We start from the raw sequence: 22,310 nt of genomic DNA, 5'->3' as shown, positions 1-22,310 counted from the left end.
GGGTGGCCTGGCTCCCAAGTGGATGGGCCTGTGCCCTCTCAGGTCCACCCATGGCTGAGCCGCCTGCCCAAGTCATGTGAAATCCATAGATTCGAGCCTAATGAATTGATTTCAATTGACTGATTTCCTTATATGAACTGTAACTCAGTAAAATCGTTGAAATTGTTGCATTTTGCGTTTATATTTTTGTTCAGTATAAATCAGTCCTGTTGTAAAACTGTGTGCGTGTGAACAAGCGTTATAACTCTGCATGAATAATGCTCGTCACTCAACTTTTTTGGTGACAAAAAACGCCCTTATTTGCTGTATAGGGTAGATGAGCGTTAATATTGCAGATAGATTGTGGCTTCTATCAATGTAATTGTCTGCATAATTTCCAATCCCCCATATATATTTTTGTGTAAATATATACACTGCTCAAAAAAATAAAGGGAACACTTAAACAACACAATGTAACTCCAAGTCAATCACACTTCTGTGAAATCAAGCTGTCCACTTAGGAAGCAACACTGATTGACAATAAATTTCACATGCTGTTGTGCAAATGGAATAGACAAAAAGGTGGAAATTATAGGCAATTAGCAAGACACCCCCAATAAAGGAGTGATTCTGCAGGTGGTGACCACAGACCACTTCTCAGTTCCTATGCTTCCTGGCTGATGTTTTGGTCACTTTTGAATGCTGGCGGTGCTTTCACTCTAGTGGTAGCATGAGACGGAGTCTACAACCCACACAAGTGGCTCAGGTAGTGCAGCTCATCCAGGATGGCACGTCAATGCGAGCTGTGGCAAGAAGGTTTGCTGTGTCTGTCAGCGTAGTGTCCAGAGCATGGAGGCGCTACCAGGAGACAGGCCAGTACATCAGGAGACGTGGAGGAGGCCGTAGGAGGGCAACAACCCAGCAGCAGGACCGCTACCTCCGCCTTTGTGCAAGGGGGAGCACTGCCAGAGCCCTGCAAAATGACCTCCAGCAGGCCACAAATGTGCATGTGTCTGCTCAAACGGTCAGAAACAGACTCCATGAGGGTGGTATGAGGGCCCGACGTCCACAGGTGGGGGTTGTGCTTACAGCCCAACACCGTGCAGGACGTTTGGCATTTGCCAGAGAACACCAAGATTGGCAAATTCGCCACTGGCGCCCTGTGCTCTTCACAGATGAAAGCAGGTTCACACTGAGCACATGAGCACATGTGACAGACGTGACAGAGTCTGGAGACGCCGTGGAGAACGTTCTGCTGCCTGCAACATCCTTCAGCATGACCGGTTTGGCGGTGGGTCAGTCATGGTGTGGGGTGGCATTTCTTTGTGGGGCCGCACAGCCCTCCATGTGCTCGCCAGAGGTAGCCTGACTGCCATTAGGTACCGAGATGAGATCCTCAGAGCCCTTGTGAGACCATATGCTGACACATGCACATTTGTGGCCTGCTGGAGGTCCTTTTGCAGGGCTCTGGCTGTGTTCCTCCTTGCACAAAGGCGGAGGTAGCGGTCCTGCTGCTGGGTTGTTGCCCTCCTACGGCCTCCTCCACGTCTCCTGATGTACTGGCCTGTCTCCTGGTAGCGCCTCCATGCTCTGGACACTACGCTGACAGACACAGCAAACCTTCTTGCCACAGCTCGCATTGATGTGCCATCCTGGATGAGCTGCACTACCTGAGCCACTTGTGTGGGTTGTAGACTCCGTCTCATGCTACCACTAGAGTGAGAGCACCGCCAGCATTCAAAAGTGACCAAAACATCAGCCAGGAAGCATAGGAACTGAGAAGTGGTCTGTGGTCACCACCTGCAGAATCACTCCTTTATTGGGGGTGTCTTGCTAATTGCCTATAATTTCCACCTTTTGTCTATTCCATTTGCACAACAGCATGTGAAATTTATTGTCAATCAGTGTTGCTTCCTAAGTGGACAGTTTGATTTCACAGAAGTGTGATTGACTTGGAGTTACATTGTGTTGTTTAAGTGTTCCCTTTATTTTTTTGAGCAGTGTATTATTTTAAATATATTTTCCTGCTTTATTATTTTCCCCTAACCCTAACACCCCTCCCCTAATTGGAGTAAACTAATGAAATATATTTTCCTTCTTTATTATTTTCCCCTAACCCCCTTCCCCTAATTGGAGTAAACTAATAGACAACAATACTTAGGCTTTCACTTCCAGCTTATACATACTACATACATTTAACGGACAGTATATTTTACCGTAGTTATCTTTTGTTTGTTTTTAGTTCCAGCCTTTCAGCTACCCTCAACCCTTCTCATCTATCTCTGAAGACAATCAAGTTTAGATTTCTCGCTGCCACATATTTTTCCACTGTGCTGTGATGTTTCATAAAAGTTCTGAACCTTTCTATTCTCATAGTTTCTACAGATTGTCAATTAAAGATAAACACCTTTGCTGAGTATTATTATTATATTGATCGATTGACTAGGACTTTTTTTTTTTTGCAACCAAAAACAAGCTACATATGGGGACTACCAAAACAAGTGATCTCATGATTCTGTTTCTTAACAGCAAAATCTGCATAGCTGGGATGGTTGTATCCGCATTGCATAACATTCTATTGGTTGCAAGAATTCTGTATAATAATTCAAATTGAAAAACTCTACGTTTTGAATCCGGGGTCGTTTTGTGTATCAGTTCATAAACCATGTGTCATGGAATCGTTACAACAAAAATCTCCTCCCAACTATTTTGCAACCTGTATGGTGCAGCTGTCAAATTGTTGGTCCTTAAATTAAACTGGTATACTTTATTATTGATCACAATTTTCTTTAGCCAATTTTGGTCTTTACTGCAGGGTCGACAGACAAGTTCCTTCTCCCTTTCCACTTGCCTCTTTTTGCAGTAATGCTTCAATCAGTTGGTTGTAATTTTGGAAAGAGCAGATATCTCCATGTATTTTTGTTAACTGCATGTGTGACATAACTCCACCAGTCCTATTTATGATATCATTTACAAAGATTATTTGCTGTATATTTTAGAAGTATTGGAATTAGGCCAAGACAGTAGATCAGTAGGCTATCTAAAGGAAATAGCAATTGCGAACTTTATGTTTTCTGAAATTTGTTTATCTGACCGTTTCTGAATGACAAAAACAATTGCAAATTGTTGTGGACCTGTAAACTGGTCGTTTTAATTCAATAATGTTTTGCATTTACTTTTTCCTGAACCTAAATATGCTGCACTGCCCGCGAATTCTGAAACATTGTCTACTCGGGGAAAAAATGAATTCAACTACTTACAGTGGTAGCCTACACACTTCAATGCAAAATATCAGCTGTCGGTTCACCTGTATGTTATAAACCGGCTCCCTTTTGGATGCATAGAGCAAAAACGTGAAAGGTGCGGAATTTATTCTGCAATGATCATGGGAATTAAATCAATAACAGGAAATAGATGCCCATTTCTAATTATTTTAGGATGCAAAGATAAAATACATCGATTTTCTCTTCTCACTAACAACAAATGATCACATCTTGTTATTATATTTAGCTACCTGTTATTTTTTTTGTTATGAATAAGAGTGTCATCCTATATTCCCAATTTGCACAAGGCTACTAGGCAGTGGTGTAAAGTACTTAAGTAAAAAATAAAGTACTACTTAAGTAGTTTTTGGGGGTATCTGTACTGTACTATTTATATTTTGACTACTTTTACTTCACTACATTCCTTACGAAAATATAGTATATATTTTCGTAATATAGTATTCAAAAAGTAACGAGTATTTTTGGGTGTCAAGGAAAATGTATGCAGTAAAAAGTACTCCATACATTTTCCTTGACACCCAAAAATACTCGTTACTTTTTGAATGCTTCGCTGGACAGGAAAATAGTCAAAATCACTCACTTCTCAACCGAACATCCCTGGTCATCCCTACTGCCTCTGATCTGGCGGACTCACTAAATACACGTGCTTTGCTTGTAAATTATGTCTGAATGTTGGAGTGTGCCCATGGCTTTCCGTAAAATAAAAAAAACAAGAAAATGGTGCCATCTGGTTTGCTTAACATAAGGAATTTGAAATTATTTATACTTTTACTTTTGATACTTAAGTATATTTTAAACCAAATAATTTAAAACTTTTTCTCAAGTAGAATTTTACTGGGTGACCTTTACTTTTACTTGAGTCATTTTCTATTAAGGTATCTTAAAGTACACTGCTCAAAAAAATAAAGGGAACACTTAAACAACACAATGTAACTCCAAGTCAATCACACTTCTGTGAAATCAAACTGTCCACTTAGGAAGCAACACTGATTGACAATAAATTTCACATGCTGTTGTGCAAATGGAATAGACAAAAGGTGGAAATTATAGGCAATTAGCAAGACACCCCCAATAAAGGAGTGATTCTGCAGGTGGTGACCACAGACCACTTCTCAGTTCCTATGCTTCCTGGCTGATGTTTTGGTCACTTTTGAATGCTGGCAGTGCTCTCACTCTAGTGGTAGCATGAGACGGAGTCTACAACCCACACAAGTGGCTCAGGTAGTGCAGCTCATCCAGGATGGCACATCAATGCGAGCTGTGGCAAGAAGGTTTGCTGTGTCTGTCAGCGTAGTGTCCAGAGCATGGAGGCGCTACCAGGAGACAGGCCAGTACATCAGGAGACGTGGAGGAGGCCGTAGGAGGGCAACAACCCAGCAGCAGGAACGCTACCTCCGCCTTTGTGCAAGGCGTAGCACTGCCAGAGCCCTGCAAAATGACCTCCAGCAGGCCACAAATGTGCATGTGTCAGCATATGGTCTCACAAGGGCTCTGAGGATCTCATCTCGGTACCTAATGGCAGTCAGGCTACCTCTGGCGAGCACATGGAGGGCTGTGCGGCCCCACAAAGAAATGCCACCCCACACCATGACTGACCCACCGCCAAACCGGTCATGCTGGAGGATGTTGCAGGCAGCAGAACGTTCTCCACGGCGTCTCCAGACTCTGTCACGTCTGTCACATGTGCTCATGTGCTCAGTGTGAACCTGCTATCATCTGTGAAGAGCACAGGGCGCCAGTGGCGAATTTGCCAATCTTGGTGCTCTCTGGCAAATGCCAAACGTCCTGCACGGTGTTGGGCTGTAAGCACAACCCCCACCTGTGGACGTCGGGCCCTCATACCACCCTCATGGAGTCTGTTTCTGACGGTTTGAGCAGACACATGCACATTTGTGGCCTGCTGGAGGTCATTTTGCAGGGCTCTGGCAGTGCTCCTCCTTGCACAAAGGCGGAGGTAGTGGTTCTGCTGCTGGGTTGTTGCCCTCCTACGGCCTCCTCCACGTCTCCTGATGTACTGGCCTGTCTCCTGGTAGCGCCTCCATGCTCTGGACACTACACTGACAGACACAGCAAACCTTCTTGCCACAGCTCGCATTGATGTGCCATCCTGGATGAGCTGCACTACCTGAGCCACTTGTGTGGGTTGTAGACTCCGTCTCATCCTACCACTAGAGTGAGAGCACCGCCAGCATTCAAAAGTGACCAAAACATCAGCCAGGAAGCATAGGAACTGAGAAGTGGTCTGTGGTCACCACCTGCAGAATCACTCCTTTATTGGGGGTGTCTTGCTAATTGCCTATAATTTCCACCTTTTGTCTATACCATTTGCACAACAGCATGTGAAATGTATTGTCAATCAGTGTTGCTTCCTAAGTGAACAGTTTGATTTCACAGAAGTGTGATTGACTTGGAGTTACATTGTGTTGTTTAAGTGTTCCCTTTATTTTTTTGAGCAGTGTATGATAGTTGGGTACTTTTTCCACCACTGCTACTAGGCTACTTTTGCCTTCTTGCAATGCAATACTTCAACCACTAGAAACTGTGCGTACGCATGGTCTAAAGTTTGCGGGAGGATAAGCATATTCTCACGTCACGTTTTCCTCCGAGCTTTAGGGCGCCACAAACCCACGGTATTGAAAATCATACTGTCTGTATTTCAAAATACCCCGGTTTACACTGTATACCGCCCAAGCCTACACCACATTGGACGATGCAAGGTGTGTTCTATGTGATCTATTTCCATTATTTCTATGATGGAACCACCCTACCTCCAGTTTAGGCTCCGTGGTAAGCTACAGGAGGGAGTATAGGGGGGGAGAGTAGAGGAGAATAGTGGAGAGGAAAGGAGAGGAGGAAAGAGGGTGGCCACAACTTAGCTGACAACGTCACGAAAATGATGCACACGCTTCAATGGGGCAGATGGCTGTGTGTTGTTGTGATTCTGGATGGCCAGATATCTAGCAACTATGACAAGAAGCTGCCATGTGGGGAATCGTAGGTAAACTTGTTTCAGCTAGTTGTATCATGTTCTTTATGTCTATTTTATCATGTTCTTTATGTCTATGCTAATATGGCTAAAATCACATCTATGCTAATATGGCTAAAGTTTGCTAGCTAGCTGAACAACAACTGCAACAATGTATTTTTAGATGCATTTATGTTTTCAATAAACTTTAGAGACTAAATACAGTTTACATGTTGTCAACAATCTAAGCGAGCCCCGTTTTTTTTGCCCAATAGTTGCGCATGTGTCGGTTTTGGTTTTGTTGCAAAACAACCAAACCCAACTATTGTCTTAACGACATAATTTATCCTTCTTTAAAAAATATATATAATCTGTTTATTATTTTCCAATACGAAAAACAGAGATAAACAATAACATTCACTGTAGTGTTGAAGAAATCACAGAATTAGAGAACAAAACACTGAAGCCCCAGGTGCATTTGTTATCATTTTAGTTGAGGAAATGAGCATCTAGCATCGTGGTAAAATAAAATCGTAGTACATATGTTATTCTATTGTGCGTGCGATGATGTCAGAGGGAAAAAAAACAGTGTTCCTTGTTTGTAACATCTTTGTGGTTATAATATCGCAAACGAACATGGCAGTTTCACTGCTATGGATTCCAGCTTTTACTCACAAATACAAAAAAAGCTAAGAAAAATGTCTAGTAGGTGGTACATATTATAAGAAGACAGTGCACAGTCATTACAAGCAATGTAATTATAACAAAAATAAATATTGAGTGAAGTACAGCACAGCGTAGCAACAGATCATTATCACAATTGTAAAGGGGACTAGTCCTTACTGAACCATTTATCAAGTAGCGGCTGCCATATTGTGTTACATTTTGGACTTCTATTGAAGGTATTGTATCAAAACTTTTCCATATGCATTACATTATTTAAATACTGTAACCACATCTCAAAAGGTATGTGCAGTTTCCAATTTCCAAATTTGCAATATGAGCCATTTGGCTAACAGAGTACAGAGAGAGACAGCCTTCCCATCCAGGTTATTTCCATCAACTGCAAAAAAAGACAGATCAGTGGATCTGGGGCTATAACTCGATCAAAAGCTTTTGATAAGTAATCAATTATGAGCTCCCAGTAATTTATAATTCTTAAATAAGAGTTACCTATAGGCACAGATCTAGGATCAGCTAAACCTTGTCATAAACAAAACTTTAACGAACGATCAGGGGCAAACATAAAACTGACCTTAGCTCTAGAGCTAACTACTCTGTTATACATTTAAGGAATACTCTACTGTGGAAAAACAACATAAAAGAAAAAGCAGTAATCTCCACCCTAATCTTTCTCTTCTTCCTTCCATCCCTTGCTTTCATTTCCCTTTTCCTTTTTTCCAGTGATTTTGATGTGCTTTCGCCTCCCCTCCACTCCACTACATTTCTCTCTCTAGCGCGCTTTCTTCAGCCATCTCTTTTTCTCTATCGTTCTGTCATATCCGTAACCATTTACCGCAAATGGAGGTTTTACTTTCCACTATCTTACAAACACACACACAATTTGCATGTAGAACAGCCTGTTGTGTTTTGCCTAAACACTTCGTTGGTGATCATCTGTCTAACCACAATTGCCCCCTCCAAGCAGAGCACTGTGAACAGAATTGTCTCGTTGACTGCCTTCAGAAAGTATTCACAACCATTGACTGTTTCCACATTTTGTTGTGGGATAAAAATGTATTTAAATCGTCATTTTTTTGTCAACGTTCTACACAAAATTCTCTGTAATGTCAAAATGGAAGACAAATTCTAACATCGGTCAAAAAGAATATGAAACATAAAACACTAATATATCTTGATTACATAACTATTCAACCCCCTGAGTCAATAAATGTTAGAATCACCTTTGGCAGCGATTACAGCTGTGAGTCATTCTGGGTAAGTCTCTAAGAGCTTTGCACACCTGGATTTTACAATATTTGCACATTATTCTTTAAAGAAATGATTTAAGCTCTGTCAAGTTGGTTGTTGATCATTTCTTTTTTAGCTGATTTAAGTAAAAACTGTAACTAGGCCACTCCAGAACATTCAAATTTTGTCTTGGTAAGCAACTCCAGTGTATGTATATTTGGCCATGTGTTTTAGGTTATTGTCCTGCTGAAAGGTGAATTTGGCTCCAAGTGTCTGTTGGAAAGCAGAATGAACCAGGCTTTCCTCTAGGGTTTTGACTGTGCTTAACTCTATTCCATACATTTTTATCTCCCCCCAAAAACTCCCTTGTCCTTGCCGATGACAAGCATACTCATAACATGATGCATTCACCACCATGCTTGAAAATATGAAAAGTGGTACTCAGTGATGTGTGTGGGATTTTCCCCAACATAACGCTTTATATTGAGGACAAAAAGTTAATTTCTTTGCCACATTTCTTGCAGTATTACTTTAGTGCCTTGTTGCAAACAGGATGCATTTTTGGAACATTTTTATTATGTACAGGCTTCCTTCTTTTCACTCTGTTAATTAGATTAGTACTTTATAATAGCTACAATGCTGTAGATCCATCCTCAGTTTTCTCCTATCAATGTTTTAAAGTCACCATTGGCCTCATGATGAAATCCCTGAGCGGTTTTCCTTCCTCTCCGCCAATTGTGTTAGGAAGGACTAGAGATCGACCGATTATGATTTTTCAAAACGCCGATACCGATACCCATTATTGGAGGACCAAAACAAAGCCATTGCCGATTAATCGGGCCGTTTATTTTAAATGTATTTATTTATTTGTAATAATGACAATTACAACAATACTGAATGAACACTTTTATTTTAACTTAATATAATACATCAATAAAATCAATTTAGCCTCAAATAAATAATGAAACATGTTCAATTTGGTTTAAATAATGCAAAAACAAAGTGTTGGAGAAGAAAGTAAAAGTGCAATATGTGCCATGTAAAAAAGCTAACGTTTAAGTTTCTTGCTCAGAACATGAGAACATATGAAAGCTGGTGGTTCCTTTTGACATGAGTCTTCAATATTCCTAGGTAAGAAGTTTTAGGTTGTAGTTATTATAGGAATTATAGGACTATTTCTCTCTATACCTGTCACGTTCCTGACCTTATTTCCTTTAGTTTGTCTTTGTTTAGTATGGTCAGGACGTGAGCTGGGTGGGCATTCTATGTTATGTGTTTCTATGTTTAGGTTCATTGTTAATTAGCCTGATATGGTTCTCAATCAGGGGCAGGTGTTTTACGTTTCCTCTGATTGAGAACCATATTAAGGTAGGCTGTTCACACCGTTTGTTTGTGGGTAATTGTTCCTGTGTCAGTGTTTGTGCCACACGGGACTGTTTCGTTTGTTAGTTTGTTCCGGTTCGTGCGTTCTTCGTTGTCTGTAAGTTCTCATGTTCAGGTCTGTTTACGTTGTTTGTTGTTTTGTGATTCATCAAGTGTGCATCGTGTTCGTCTTTCTTTAAATAAATCATTATGTCTTCATACCTCGCTGCATATTGGTCCGATCCATACTCCTCCTCAGACGAGGAGGAGAACGAACGTTACAATACCATTTGTATTTCATATACCTTTGACTATTGGATGTTCTTATAGGTACTTAAGTAATGCCAGTGTAACAGTATAGCTTCCGTCCCTCTCCTCGAACCAGGAACACATCGACAATAGCCACCCTCGAAGCATTGTTACCCAACGCTCCACAAAAGCAACTACTTCAAGGTCTCAGAGCGAGTGACGTCACCGATTGAAACGCTATTAGCGCGCACCCCGTTAACTAGCTAGCCATTTCACATCGGTTACACCAGCCTGATCTCGGGAGTTGATAGACTTGAAGTCATAAACAGCTCAACGCTTGAAGCACAGCGAAGAGCTGCTGGCAAACGCACGAAAGTGCTGTTTGAATGAATGCTTACGAGGCTGCTGCTGCCTACCACCGCTCAGTCAGACTGCTCTATCAAATATCAAATCATAGACTTAATTATAACATAACACACAGAAATACGAGCCTTAGGTCAATAATATGGTCAAATCTTTAAAACTATAATTTTGAAAACAAAACGTTTATCTTTCAGTGAAATACGGAACCGTTCCGTATTTTATCTAGCGGGTGGTATCCATAAGTCTAAATATTCCTGTTACATTGCACAACCTTCAATGTTATGTCACAATTACGTACAATTCTGGCAAATTAGTTCGCAACGATCCAGGCGGCCCAAACTGTTGCATATACCCTGACTCTGCGTACAATGAACGCAAGAGAAGTGACACAATTTCTCTAGTTTAATATTGCCTGCTAACCTGGATTTCTTTTAACTAAATGTGCAGGTTTAAAAAAAGATATACTTCTGTGTATTGATTTTAAGAAAGGCATTGATGTTTATGGTTAGGTACAGTCGTGCAACGATTGTGCTTTTTTCGCAAATGCGCTTTTGTTAAATCATCCCCCGTTTGGCGAAGTTGGAAGAAATAGTCTTCACACAGTTCGCAACGAGCCAGGCGGCCCAAACTGTTGCATATACCCTGACTCTGTTGCACAGAACGCAAGAGAAGTGACACAATTTCCCTAGTTAAAAGAAATTCATGTTAGCAGGCAATATTTACATAATATGCAGGTTTAAAAATACATACTTGTGTATTGATTTTAAGAAAGGCGTTGATGTTACTGGTTAGGTACACATTGGTGCAACGACAGTGCTTTTTTCATGAATGCGCTTGTTATATCACCCGTTTGGCGAAGTAGGCTATGATTCAATGATAAATTAACAGGCACCGCATCGATTATATACAACGCAGGACAAGCTAGATAAACTAGTAATATCATCAACCAGGTGTAGTTAACTAGTGATTATGTTAAGATTAATTGCTTTTTATAAGATACGTTTAATGCTAGCTAGCACCTTACGTTGGCTCCTTGCTGCACTCGCATAACAGGTAGTCAGCCTGCCACGCTGTCTCCTCGTGGAGTGCAATGTAATCGGCCATGATAGGTGTCCAAAAATGCCGATTACCGATTGTTATGAAAACTTAAAATCGGCTCTAATTAATCGGCCATTTCGATTAATCGGTCGACCTCTAGGAAGGACGCCTGTATCTTTGTAGTGACTTGGTGTATTGATACACCATGCAAAGTTTAATTGATAAATTCACCATGTTGAAACACAGAGTGCATTCAATTTATGTGAGTTTAGCACATTTTTACACATGAACTTATTTAGGCTTGCCATAGCAAAGGGGCTGAATACTAATTGACACAAGACATTTCAGCTTTTCATTTTTAATTAATTTGTAAAAATGTCAAAAAACATAATTCCACTGACATTATGGGGTATTGTGTGTCGGCCAGTGACACAAAATCTCAATTTAATACATTTTAAATTAGGCTGTATCAACAAAATGTGGAGAAAGTAAAGCGGTGTGAATACGTTCTGAAGGCACTGTAAATGGTAATAACAGAGCAATGTTTTTGAAACAGCTGAAATGTATAAACATTCTCCTGAATTCCCTTTTATTTGAGATTGTTTTATTGAGGTTTTACCTGAAATTGCAGTAACAGCCTGTTACATTCTGAAATTGTAGCAGTAACTGTCATCTGGCGGCTGCACTGAGCCACGGAAAAAACAATGGAAGCCCATTCCCGCCGAAAATAAAATACATATAGATCATACATATAAGTTATGTTTTTTCATTTGAAGCATCTTGTGGCATCTTTTTTTTATGTCGATACTATCAAAACATTTTGACATATGTAAGTCAACAGTGAGATACGCAAGTCAAACTACATCAGTCAACATTTTGAGATAGTAGGTCATACAAATACAATACGTTTTTTCATTTGTAACATTGTGCGGTGATTTCACAGGTCCCAGAGTGGTGGAGGGGAAATTGCTTTCCTGGGGCCAAGAGTTCCTGATCTGGTAGACTAACCTAACCTGGAAAAACTCTGGGTATGACATAGTAATAAATCAGCTGTAAAAAACAGTTATATATGGACTATGATGGGACCAGATTTTTTCTAATCAGGTTATATGATAAAACAAAATAATAAACTCCTGGAAAAACTCCTGGCCCTAAGGAGGATAAAATGCTGTCAGACAAATCATGAGGCGAATCAGTATAAACAACTCTTTTTTTAATGGGGCCTAGTGGTTATAGCGTTGGACTAGTAACCAAAAGGTTGCAAGATCGAATCCCCGAGCTGACAAGGTAAAAATCTGTCGTTCTGCCCCTGAACAAGGCAGTTAACCCACTGTCCCTAGGCAGTCATTGAAAATAAGAATTTGTACTTAACTGACTTGCCTAGTTAAGTAAAAATGTAAAAATAAAATATGCAATATATTTTATTAAACCAAACCAAAAGTGCTGGGGCAAATGCCAGATCGCCCACACGTTTGCAGGCAGCCGTGCTGTGCTGATCTCTGCAACATGAAGAGATGGAAATCGCCACAAGATGCTTCAAATGAAAAAACATAACTTATACGTATGATCTATATGTATTTTATTTTTGGCGGGAATGGGCTTCCATATAACAGCTCAACTCCTCAGTGAATTATACCCACGTTTTCAGTCGCAATTTGCTTTTACCACATGTAGCCTGATTTGCATGATATTGATAAAAATTAAGCATGGTTTACTATAATGTTGTAAGGTAGGCCTACTGTATTTTTATATTCGTATTAGCAGGATAATCGTTCATTTTTGATAGGCTAACGTTACTTGATGAAGACCTGTTGTTAGCTTTAACTAGCAGTAACGCTGTGCTTTTGTCTTGAAGCTAAAATGCAATGAGTGTACAGATGAGAAAATAAACCCTTAAATTGTCTGAACATGCTTGCAATTTGTTGCGTTATTCAAAAGTGTAATATGGTTTTGTTGCAATAATTAAGTGTATAATATGGTAGATAAATTAAGAGTTGTTTGGTTAACTTTAACTAGTAGCTAGCTAGCTAGTAAAATAGTTTGCAATGCTTAGCCACTTGGCAAGTGGCTACAGTACTTTTTAGCTGCCAAGCAAAAATGTCAACTGAACCCTCTCTCGGCTCGTGATATTCTAGTCGCTAATGGGAATTGAAACGTATGTAAATTGAAATTTTGTCCAGATAACTCTATTCAGTGAGAATAATACCAAAGAAAAAGAGGGTGAGAGAAGAGCGGTAGAGAGAGGAAAAGAGGGGAGGGGATGGGGGGGAGAGGGGCAGAATGTTTTCATTATGTTCACTATAAAGGTGAAGTCTGGGTTTTCAGCACCTCTAATAAACCAGTCATTATACAGGGACAACCAGACTGTGTGTGTGTGTGTGTGTGTGTGTGTGGCTGCTTTGGCAACAAAGGTTGATGACAGTCAATAACCTTTGGACTCTGGTGAGGAGAGGAAAGGGGGTAGAGCGGAAGGGACGACAGGAAAATCATTAAGCGAAAGAGAAGGAGAGGGAAAGAGAGATGGAGAGGGAAAGGAGTCAAAGTGATAAAGAAAAAGAGCAAGAGGGAATGAGGAGAGGAAGACAGAGACCGTGAGAATGACAACAAGGGTAGGGAAAGAAATGACACAGAGAAGGAGATAGAAAATGACAGACAGAGAGAATGAAAAGAGAAAAAAACAGGGAGGGAGAGACAGATACAGAGCACAAGTAAGGATAAAGAGAGTGGGTACAGGAAATCAAATGTTATTTTTCACATGCGCCGAATACTACAGGTGTAGTAGACCTTACCGTGAAATGCTTACTTTACAATCCCTTAACCAACAATGCAGTTAAGAAAATAGAGTTAAGAAAATATTTACTAAATAAACTAAAGAAAGAGAGCGTGAGAAAGAGAGGGATGAGGAGGAGGGGGAACAGAGGAGTGGTGAGAAGCAGAATACTTATGTCAATCCCAATGCTTCACTTCACGTCTGAGTTTGACCTACGACCTTTCTCTCTCTTTTTTCCCCCTCTGGCTCAATCACTCCTTTCGTCTCCATTCATCTCTCCCTCTCTCATGTTAACACTGTGTTTCACTAAGTGGTGTGACTCGCTTAGACAAACAGTGGCAGGTTTCTCCCATTTCCTCCCTCCCTTCCTCTACATTTCTCACCCCTCTGTGAGACTAATGGCTTGATTCAGTGTGTGGTGTAAACTCTTTAACAAACTATTTTCTCCCTCCTTTCTAACTTATTCACTCATCATGTCATTCCCTCTGTCTCCCCTTCATCTCTTTAATCATAAAGAACATTCAGAAGCCTATCTATCTATGATAGACATTTCACTTTCAGATAATTCACTAGAGCTGCATCCCAAATGCTACAATATTCCCATTACAGTGGATTACATTTGAACAAGGCCCATTTATGGAATATGGTAGTATTGCACGGTAGGGGTCTAAATGTTTAAACGAAAATGGGATTGTTAACGTTAAGAAAAATCCCGCCCAAAAATGACGACGCAGATGCAGTAAGTAAACAGCATAGTGGGTTAATTTCCGCAACATCTAAAAGCAAGGCTCAACTTTTCTGCTGTTTTGGTGCCCTGGCTACCACGATGTGATCACTGGAAGCGAACCTGTGCAAACGTGCAGATACTGTGTGAGTGCGAAGTGCTGCATCTCACTCATCTCAATATCCTAGCCTATTCATTGATAACAGGCCCTGATTTACTGAAGTTGCGAGACAATGCAAGCCAAGAAATTGCGAGATACAGCATTCCATTGTGAGATAGAGCTTTTGATTGCCGATAGATAGGCCTAGTGCACGGTTCTGACTGTCTCCCTGATGGCCGACCTGCCTATACTATTCTACTCCCCTCTCTCAGCTTTAGGCTAACTTTTCGTGCCAGCTTACAGCTGAATATAACATCAATTCACTGTCCGAGTACTTTGTTTGTTATAATATGCAAACCATAACGCAAAATAAGCTGATTTTAAAGCTGATTGCCACCAAAACATTATTAATTCACTTAAAAATTGGTCTCTCTCTCACGTCTCTCCTAAAGATAATCTATTGCATCAGCGAACTGATTGTGTGTGAGAATAGGGCTCCAACAGGTCACCACCCTTATCTCATGAATGTCATTACTGGTTAATATTGCTGAGCGATTAACCAAAATGTTGGTTATTTTTCAGGGTTTTTTAAATGTCAGACATCCGTTAAATTATTTTAATTCCATTTTGTTCGTACTCAATGCCCACATTGCGCAATGTCTCTAGAGCAGTGGAGGCTCCTCGGAGGAGGATGGGGAGGACCATCCTCCTCAGGGAATTTCATAAAAATAGTGAAACATTTAAATTATCATTTATCATTCATTATCATTATCATTTTTAGATAAAACTACAGTACCAGTCAAAAGTTTGGACACACCTACTCATTCAAGGTTTTTCTTTATTTGTACTATTTTCTACATTTTAGAATAATAGTGAAGACATCAAAACTATGGAATAACACATATGGAATCATGTAGTAACCAAAATTTTATATTTTATATTCTTCAAAGTAGCCACCCTTTGCCTTGATGACAGCTTTGGACAGTCTTGGCATTCTCTCAACCAGCTTCACCTGGAATGCTTTTCCAACAGTCTTGAAGGAGTTCCTACATATGCTGAGCACTTGTTGGCTGCTTTTCCTTCACTCTGCAGTCTAACTCATCCCAATCCTTCTCAATTGGGTTGAGGTTGGGTGATTTTGAGGTCCATCACTCTCCTTCTTGGTCAAAAAGCACTTACACAGCCTAGAGGTGTGTTTTGGGTCATTGTCCTGTTGAAAAACAAATGATAGTCCCACTAAACACAAACCAGATGGGATGGCGTATCACTGCAGAATGCTGTGGTAGCCATGCTGGTTAAGTGTGCCTTGAATTCTAAATAAATCACTGACAGTCTCACGAGCAAAGCACCCCCACACCATCACACCTCCTCCATGCGTCACGGTGGGAACCACACATGCAGAGATCATCCGTTCACCTACTCTGCGTCTCACAAAGACACCGTGGTTGGAACCAAAAATCTTAAAATTTGGACTCATCAGAGCAAAGGACAGATTTCCACTGTAACACTTGCTCGTGTTTCTTGGCCCAAGCAAGTCTCTTTTTCTTATTGGTGTCCTTTAGTGGTTTCTTTGCAGAAATTTGACCATGAAGACCAGATTCACGCAGTCTCCTCTGAACAGTTGATGTTGAGACGTGTCTGTTACTTGAACTCTGTGAAGCATTTATTTGGGCTGCAATCTGAGGTGCAGTTAACTCTAATGAACTTGGCCTCTGCAGCAGAGGTAACTCTGGGTCGACCTTTCCTGTGGCGGTCCTCATGAAAGCCAGTTTCATCATAGCGCTTGATGTTTTTTGCGACTGCACTTTAAGACACTTTCAAAGTTCTTGAAATGTTCCAGATGACTGACCATGTCTTAAAGTAATGATGGACTGACATTTCTCTTTACTTATTTTGAGCTGTTCTTCCCATAATATGGACTAATATGGTATTTTACCAAATAGGGGTTGTGTACAGAAGATAGATGTATTGTGACAAGATAGGGCTGGATTGGCTCAAACGCATTAAGGAAAGAAATTCCACAAATTAACTTTTAACAAGGCACACCTGTTAATTGAAATGCATACCTCATGAAGCTGGTTGAGAGAATGCCAAAAGGGTGCAAAGCCATCATCAAGGCAAAGGGTGGCTACTTTGAAGAATCTAAAATATAAACATTTTTGGTTACTACATGATTCCATATGTGTTATTTCATAGTTTTGATGTCTTCACTATTATTTTACAATGTAGAAAATAGTCAAAAGAAAGAAAAATCCTGGGAATGAGAAGGTGTCCAAACTTTTGACTGGTACTGTAAATTAAAAATCTTGCATATCTTAATTTATTTCCACAATTAACTAATATGTGTAACAATGTAAGCAGTTCATACAAAGGATTGTTACCTATAACCAGGATTGGCATTACAACAATTACATTTTTGGCAAGCGATTATTATTTTGGCAAGCAATTCTTGTGATTTCTCCTATATTGTCCCTAACATCATTACCCCATAGCAACAGATGTGGGATACATACACACACACTCATACACACTCCCCACCCTTCCCCCACAAACAACCACAAGCTCAGATGTTCAACAGTTGTTTCCGAGCCCAACTCAAGAGAAGAATTGATGTGCGAATGCATATACAGTTGTAGCTGTTTGAGAAGGCATGCAAAATTGAGCAAGAATGGGGAGATTTGATTAACCAATGTCAAGTCCTAGCTGATGAAGCTCAGATACAACCCCTTCCCCTGAAACACACACATGCTGGTCTCCCGCTGTGACCATTTTCCCAAGCATCCCTGTGCAGTCAGACCATCTGATCATTTTGTGGCACCAGGGCCACAATAATTTGCCCCCTCTCTGATTGTCAGAGGGTGACCGACTCCCCATGGGTTACTGCAGCTAGTTTTGCCAGCACTGCCACTACCTAGGTGGGGGCACAGCACTGGAATTCCAACCGTCTATATACAAGGTCGTCAAGGTTCTCATTAGCAGCATTGAGAAATTCCTTGTATATTATGCTCAACCATTTGGGGGCTTTGACTTTGTTGGACCAACCCTGGCAGACAGGCTCAGACTCTTGAGGGGGCAGTACTGCTTTTATCTTTCTGTCTTGGCTGCGTGTAGCCTCACCAGGATCTTGACCTGACTGTGGTTCGGCGTCGCAAGCAACTTCATTGGGCTAATGCTCACCTCCGATGGCCACTGGCATGCTGGCGAAGTGTGTTCTTCACAGATGAATCCCGGTTTCAACTGTACCGGCCAGATGGCAGAGTTTGGCGTTGTGTGGGTGAGCAGTTTGCTGATGACAACATTGGTGGCAGTGGGGTTATGGTATGGGCAGGCATAAGCTACGGAAAACAGACTCAATTACATTTTTCCGATGTCAATTTGAATGCACAGAGATACCGTGACGAGATCCTGAGGCCCATTGTTGTGTCATTAATCTGACGCCATCACCTCATGTTTCAGCATGATAATGCACGGCCCCATGTTGCAATGATCTTGTATACAATTCCAGGATTTTGAAAATGTCCCAGTTTTACATGGCCTGCATACTCACTAGACATGTCACCCATTCAGCATGTTTGGGATGCTCTGGATTGACGTGTACAACAGCGCGTTCCAGTTCCTGCCAATATCCATCAACTTCGCACAGACGTTGAAGAGGAGTGGAACAACATTCCACAGGCCACAATCAACGGCCTGATCAACTCTATGCGAAGGCGATGTGTCGGGCCGCATGAGGCAAATGGTGGTCACACTAGATACTGACTGGTTTTCTGATTCATGCCACAATTTTTTTTTAAGGTATCTGTGACCAACATATGCATATCTATATTCCCAGTCATGTGAAATCCATAGATTAGGGACTAATTTATTTATTTTAATTGACTGGTTTCCTTATAAGAACTGTAATTCAGTAAAATCTTTGAAATAGCTGCATTTATATGTTTTTTTCAATGTAGTTAGATTGGTAAAAACAAAGTCAAATTGGCTGTATGATTGCATAATTGATTCATTAATGCACACATAGCTGTCTCTGAAAAATGTTGACATAAAACATTTCAAATGTAATGATATTGAACTCAAAAGATGACCAAGGATTGAACAGAGCAGTAGCTGAGTTTATCTGTCTGGATCAAGTGCCATTCTGTGACTTGGCTAATATGCCTTATTTTTTTGCTATGGTATCGTGATGGTATCGAGTATCGTGGCGGTAAGGTTTGGTTTCGAAGTAACAATTCTGGTATCGTAACACTAGAATATGGTACCATCACGTTCGCATTCTAGGGAGGTTCTTGAGTCCGGAGTACACTATACTGTACTGTTCAGGATCTGTGTGTGTGTGTGTGTGTGTGTGTGTGTGTGTGTGTGTGTGTGTGTGTGTGTGTGTGTGTGTGTGTGTGTGTGTGTGTGTGTGTGTGTGTGTGTGTGTGTGGGTGTGTGTGACAGAGAGAGACAAGGGTTCAGGGTTGAACTCACAGAGTTATTTGGTGCAACAGTATGTAGAGGTTCTCTCTCTCTCTGTTACACAGAATCATTTTTACTGAATTCAACTGTGATTTATCTAAATTGAGGAGCAGAATGGATAGGATTGAGGAAGAGGGGAAGGAGGGAGAGATGGAAGAAGGGTGGGAGGGAAGGAGAGAGAGAGAGAAGGAGGGAAAGAGAGGGAAGGGGGTGTAGGAAGGGTGGGAGGGATGGGGGAAAGAGGGAGGGAGGAAGGGGGATCAGAAGGTAGGGAGGGAGGGCTGGGAAAGTAGTTTTGGCTCCAGAGAGCACAACAAGCTGAGACAGGAAGTAATTCAGAGTGAAACACACACCACACACACATTGACTCACTGTAGGTGGAGAAATGTGCTGCATGTCTTTCTACAGTGTGTGTGTGTGTGTGTGCGCGTGTGTGTGTGTGTGTGTGGGGGGGGGCCTGGTATTAACTTGAGACTAGATTCTCGGCTCTTTCCCATTTTCTCAAATCAGATGTCCTTATTTGGGGTCTGAACAACGTGAAATGTTGCTCTCTCACATTCCCTCTCTTTCCTCTCCCACACTCCTCCTCTTTCTCTGACACTTTTTTCTCTCTTTCCTTCTCCTACAAGTTAGTCTCCTCATATCAGTTCTGTTTCTCTCTGCAGAGGGAGAGCGAATGAGGAAGGGATATAGGAGGCGAAAGAGGGAGCGGAGAGAGATGTGCACATTGTTTGTCCCTTGCAGTTCGCAAAGTTAATCACAGGCCTAACAACTTCCTGGGAATTCCCTCAGAGAAAGGAGGAAGAGAGAAAGAGGAGGAAGAGAGGAGAGAGAGAGATAGAGGAAGAGAGTGAAATAGATCAATTAAAGCGAGCGAGAGGAGAGAAAGCAAGAAAGATCGATGAAGTGAGACTTGAGGAGGAAGAAAGAAACAGAGAGAGAGAGAAGAAAAAGAGTGGGAGAGTGAGAGAAGGAATGTAAATGCCATCCAACACCGCTATACCAGGTGGTGTCAGAGGAAGGCCCTAAGAATTGCCAAAGACTCCAGCCAGCCTAGTCATAGACTGTTCTCTACAGCAAGCGGTACCGGTGCGCCAAGTCTAGTTCCAAAAGGCTTCTTAACAGCTTCTAACCCCAAGCCATAAGACTGATGAACAAACAATCAAATGGCCACACGGACTATTTAAATTGACCTCCCCCCTTTGTTTTTACTCTGCTGTTACTCACTGTTTATTATCTATGCATAGTCATTTTACCCCTACCTACATGTACAAATTAACTTGACTAACCTGTACCGGTACCCCCTGTATATAGCCTCGTTGTTATTTTATTGTGTTACTTTTTGTTTTATTTTTTAACTTTAGTTTATTTAGTAAATATTTTCTTAACTCTATTTCTTGAACTGCATTGTTGGTTAAGGGCTTGTAAAGTAAGCATTTCACGGTAAGGTCTACTACACCTGTAGTATTCGGCGCATGTGACAAATACATTATTATTACAAACTTAATTCACAAATTATAATTCACCATGTGTCATTCCATTGACTCCCACTGTCTATCGAAATCCCTTGGTGAAAGCAGTGACAAAATGGTGCTAGAACAGAACAGAAAGAGAGAGTAGGCCAAAAGCGGGAAAGAAAAAGGGCTTTGGTGGATAGTCGGGTTGTCTAAAAAAACCTGAGTGGTGGAAAAACTTGCTTGACAAGAATTCAAAAGGAGAGCAGAGCTAGGCCGGTCTATTGCAGGATAGGTATATGTATGCAGGACAGTCCAATGGGTATATCCCAAATGGCAACCTACTCCCTATATAGTGCACTACTTTTGACCAGAGCCAATAGGTCAAAAGTATAGGGCAGGGGTCCACAACTTGCGGTCTGTGGGTGATTTTATTTGGCCCCTCGAGATATATGTGACCATATATAAATGTAAGCAAGGTTTGAAATGATTGTTTTAGGCAAATATTATATCTGTCTGGGCGGTCTACAAATTACTTGTAATTATGTTCCAGTCTCCTGACCCTCCGCTCAACAACAAAAAATTGTCCTGCAGCTAAATCTAGTTGATCCCTGGTATAAGGAATAGGGTGACATGTAGCCTAGCCTATCCCAGTCCTGTAGGGACATACCTACCTACAGCCTCTGGACTGCAGTGTCAAGAATAGTAAACTCTAAAGTCCACAAAGTAAGGATTTATCAATAAAATCAACTATGCTACTATTATTTCATAATGAATGCAACTTGAACACTTGTGGTGGGGGGAAAACGTGAAGAAATGTAGGCTATAACTCTTTCTCACTCACAAACAAACAAACACGTTTAGAGCCACTAGGATATATAACTACTAACCTCATCCCATTTGATAAACTTGCTCCCCCGTTTTAGTATGTCGTGAACCGACACCGGTTTGAGCTGCAGAGCGTGGACTCCTGGCTTCGCCCCGGCCATAGCTCCGGGTCAAAGCCGTGTGGCAACGCCTAAACTCCGGCTGCGGTGACCTGCCCTTGTCGGTGCCCCTTGGTCCTTGGGGCTAAATCCTTTTACGGGGTGAGCTGTGACTTGCAACGCTGGAAGTTGCTGTATGAATTAGAAAATACGATAACTTGGTTCCTAATAGCCTACGTTTGCGTATTCAACTATCCTGAAATAGTTTTAAACGTCACAAGTTGAGAAGAGTCGAGTAGCTACGTTTAATATAGGTCATTATATAGTTTGTTCATGTCTCGTTTAATCGCGTTGTATGGCTGGATAGATCCCTTCCTTAATTTCTTCCTTCCTTCCATCCGCCTATTATTGTATCCCTCTCTTGCTTTCCTCGAACTTTCTCTTGTTCACACTCGTTCCCCCCGGATTCTTATCTTCTCTTTCTTCCTTCATGTTTTCTATAAAGGGGGAGAGCAGAGGACAGACAGAGCGAGAGGAGGAAGGGAGGGAGTGAGGCAGATAGGGAAAAACGGACGGGGAGTGTTCTCTCTCTCTCTCTCTCTCTCTCCTCCATTTCAGTCAGACATTCGACGCGAGGCATGTTCTGTGCGTTGGAGACTAGAAGTGTGACAAGAATGTTGGAGTTTGTAACGCTCTCAAACTGCCAGCTAACCCACATTTTTGTTGT

The 22,310-nt window shown here is 41.3% G+C and overlaps 1 protein-coding gene across 1 annotated transcript in view; it reads right to left on the bottom strand.

Moving 5' to 3' along the window:
* The window catches only part of plcb3 (phospholipase C, beta 3 (phosphatidylinositol-specific)), a 113,704-nt gene extending 91,640 nt beyond the window's left edge, over nucleotides 1-22,064 (bottom strand). Inside the window, exon 1 of the mRNA XM_038996280.1 lies at nucleotides 21,548-22,064. Within this exon, the coding sequence (XP_038852208.1) occupies nucleotides 21,548-21,646 (99 nt within the window). The 5' untranslated portion in view covers nucleotides 21,647-22,064. The remainder of the gene's footprint in view (nucleotides 1-21,547) is intronic.
* Nucleotides 22,065-22,310: the final 246 nt, after the last annotated feature.

Source organism: Salvelinus namaycush, chromosome 6, assembly GCF_016432855.1.
Source record: "Salvelinus namaycush isolate Seneca chromosome 6, SaNama_1.0, whole genome shotgun sequence".
Taxonomy (NCBI): Eukaryota; Metazoa; Chordata; class Actinopteri; order Salmoniformes; family Salmonidae; genus Salvelinus; species Salvelinus namaycush.
This window is presented reverse-complemented; position numbering and strand designations above follow the sequence as displayed.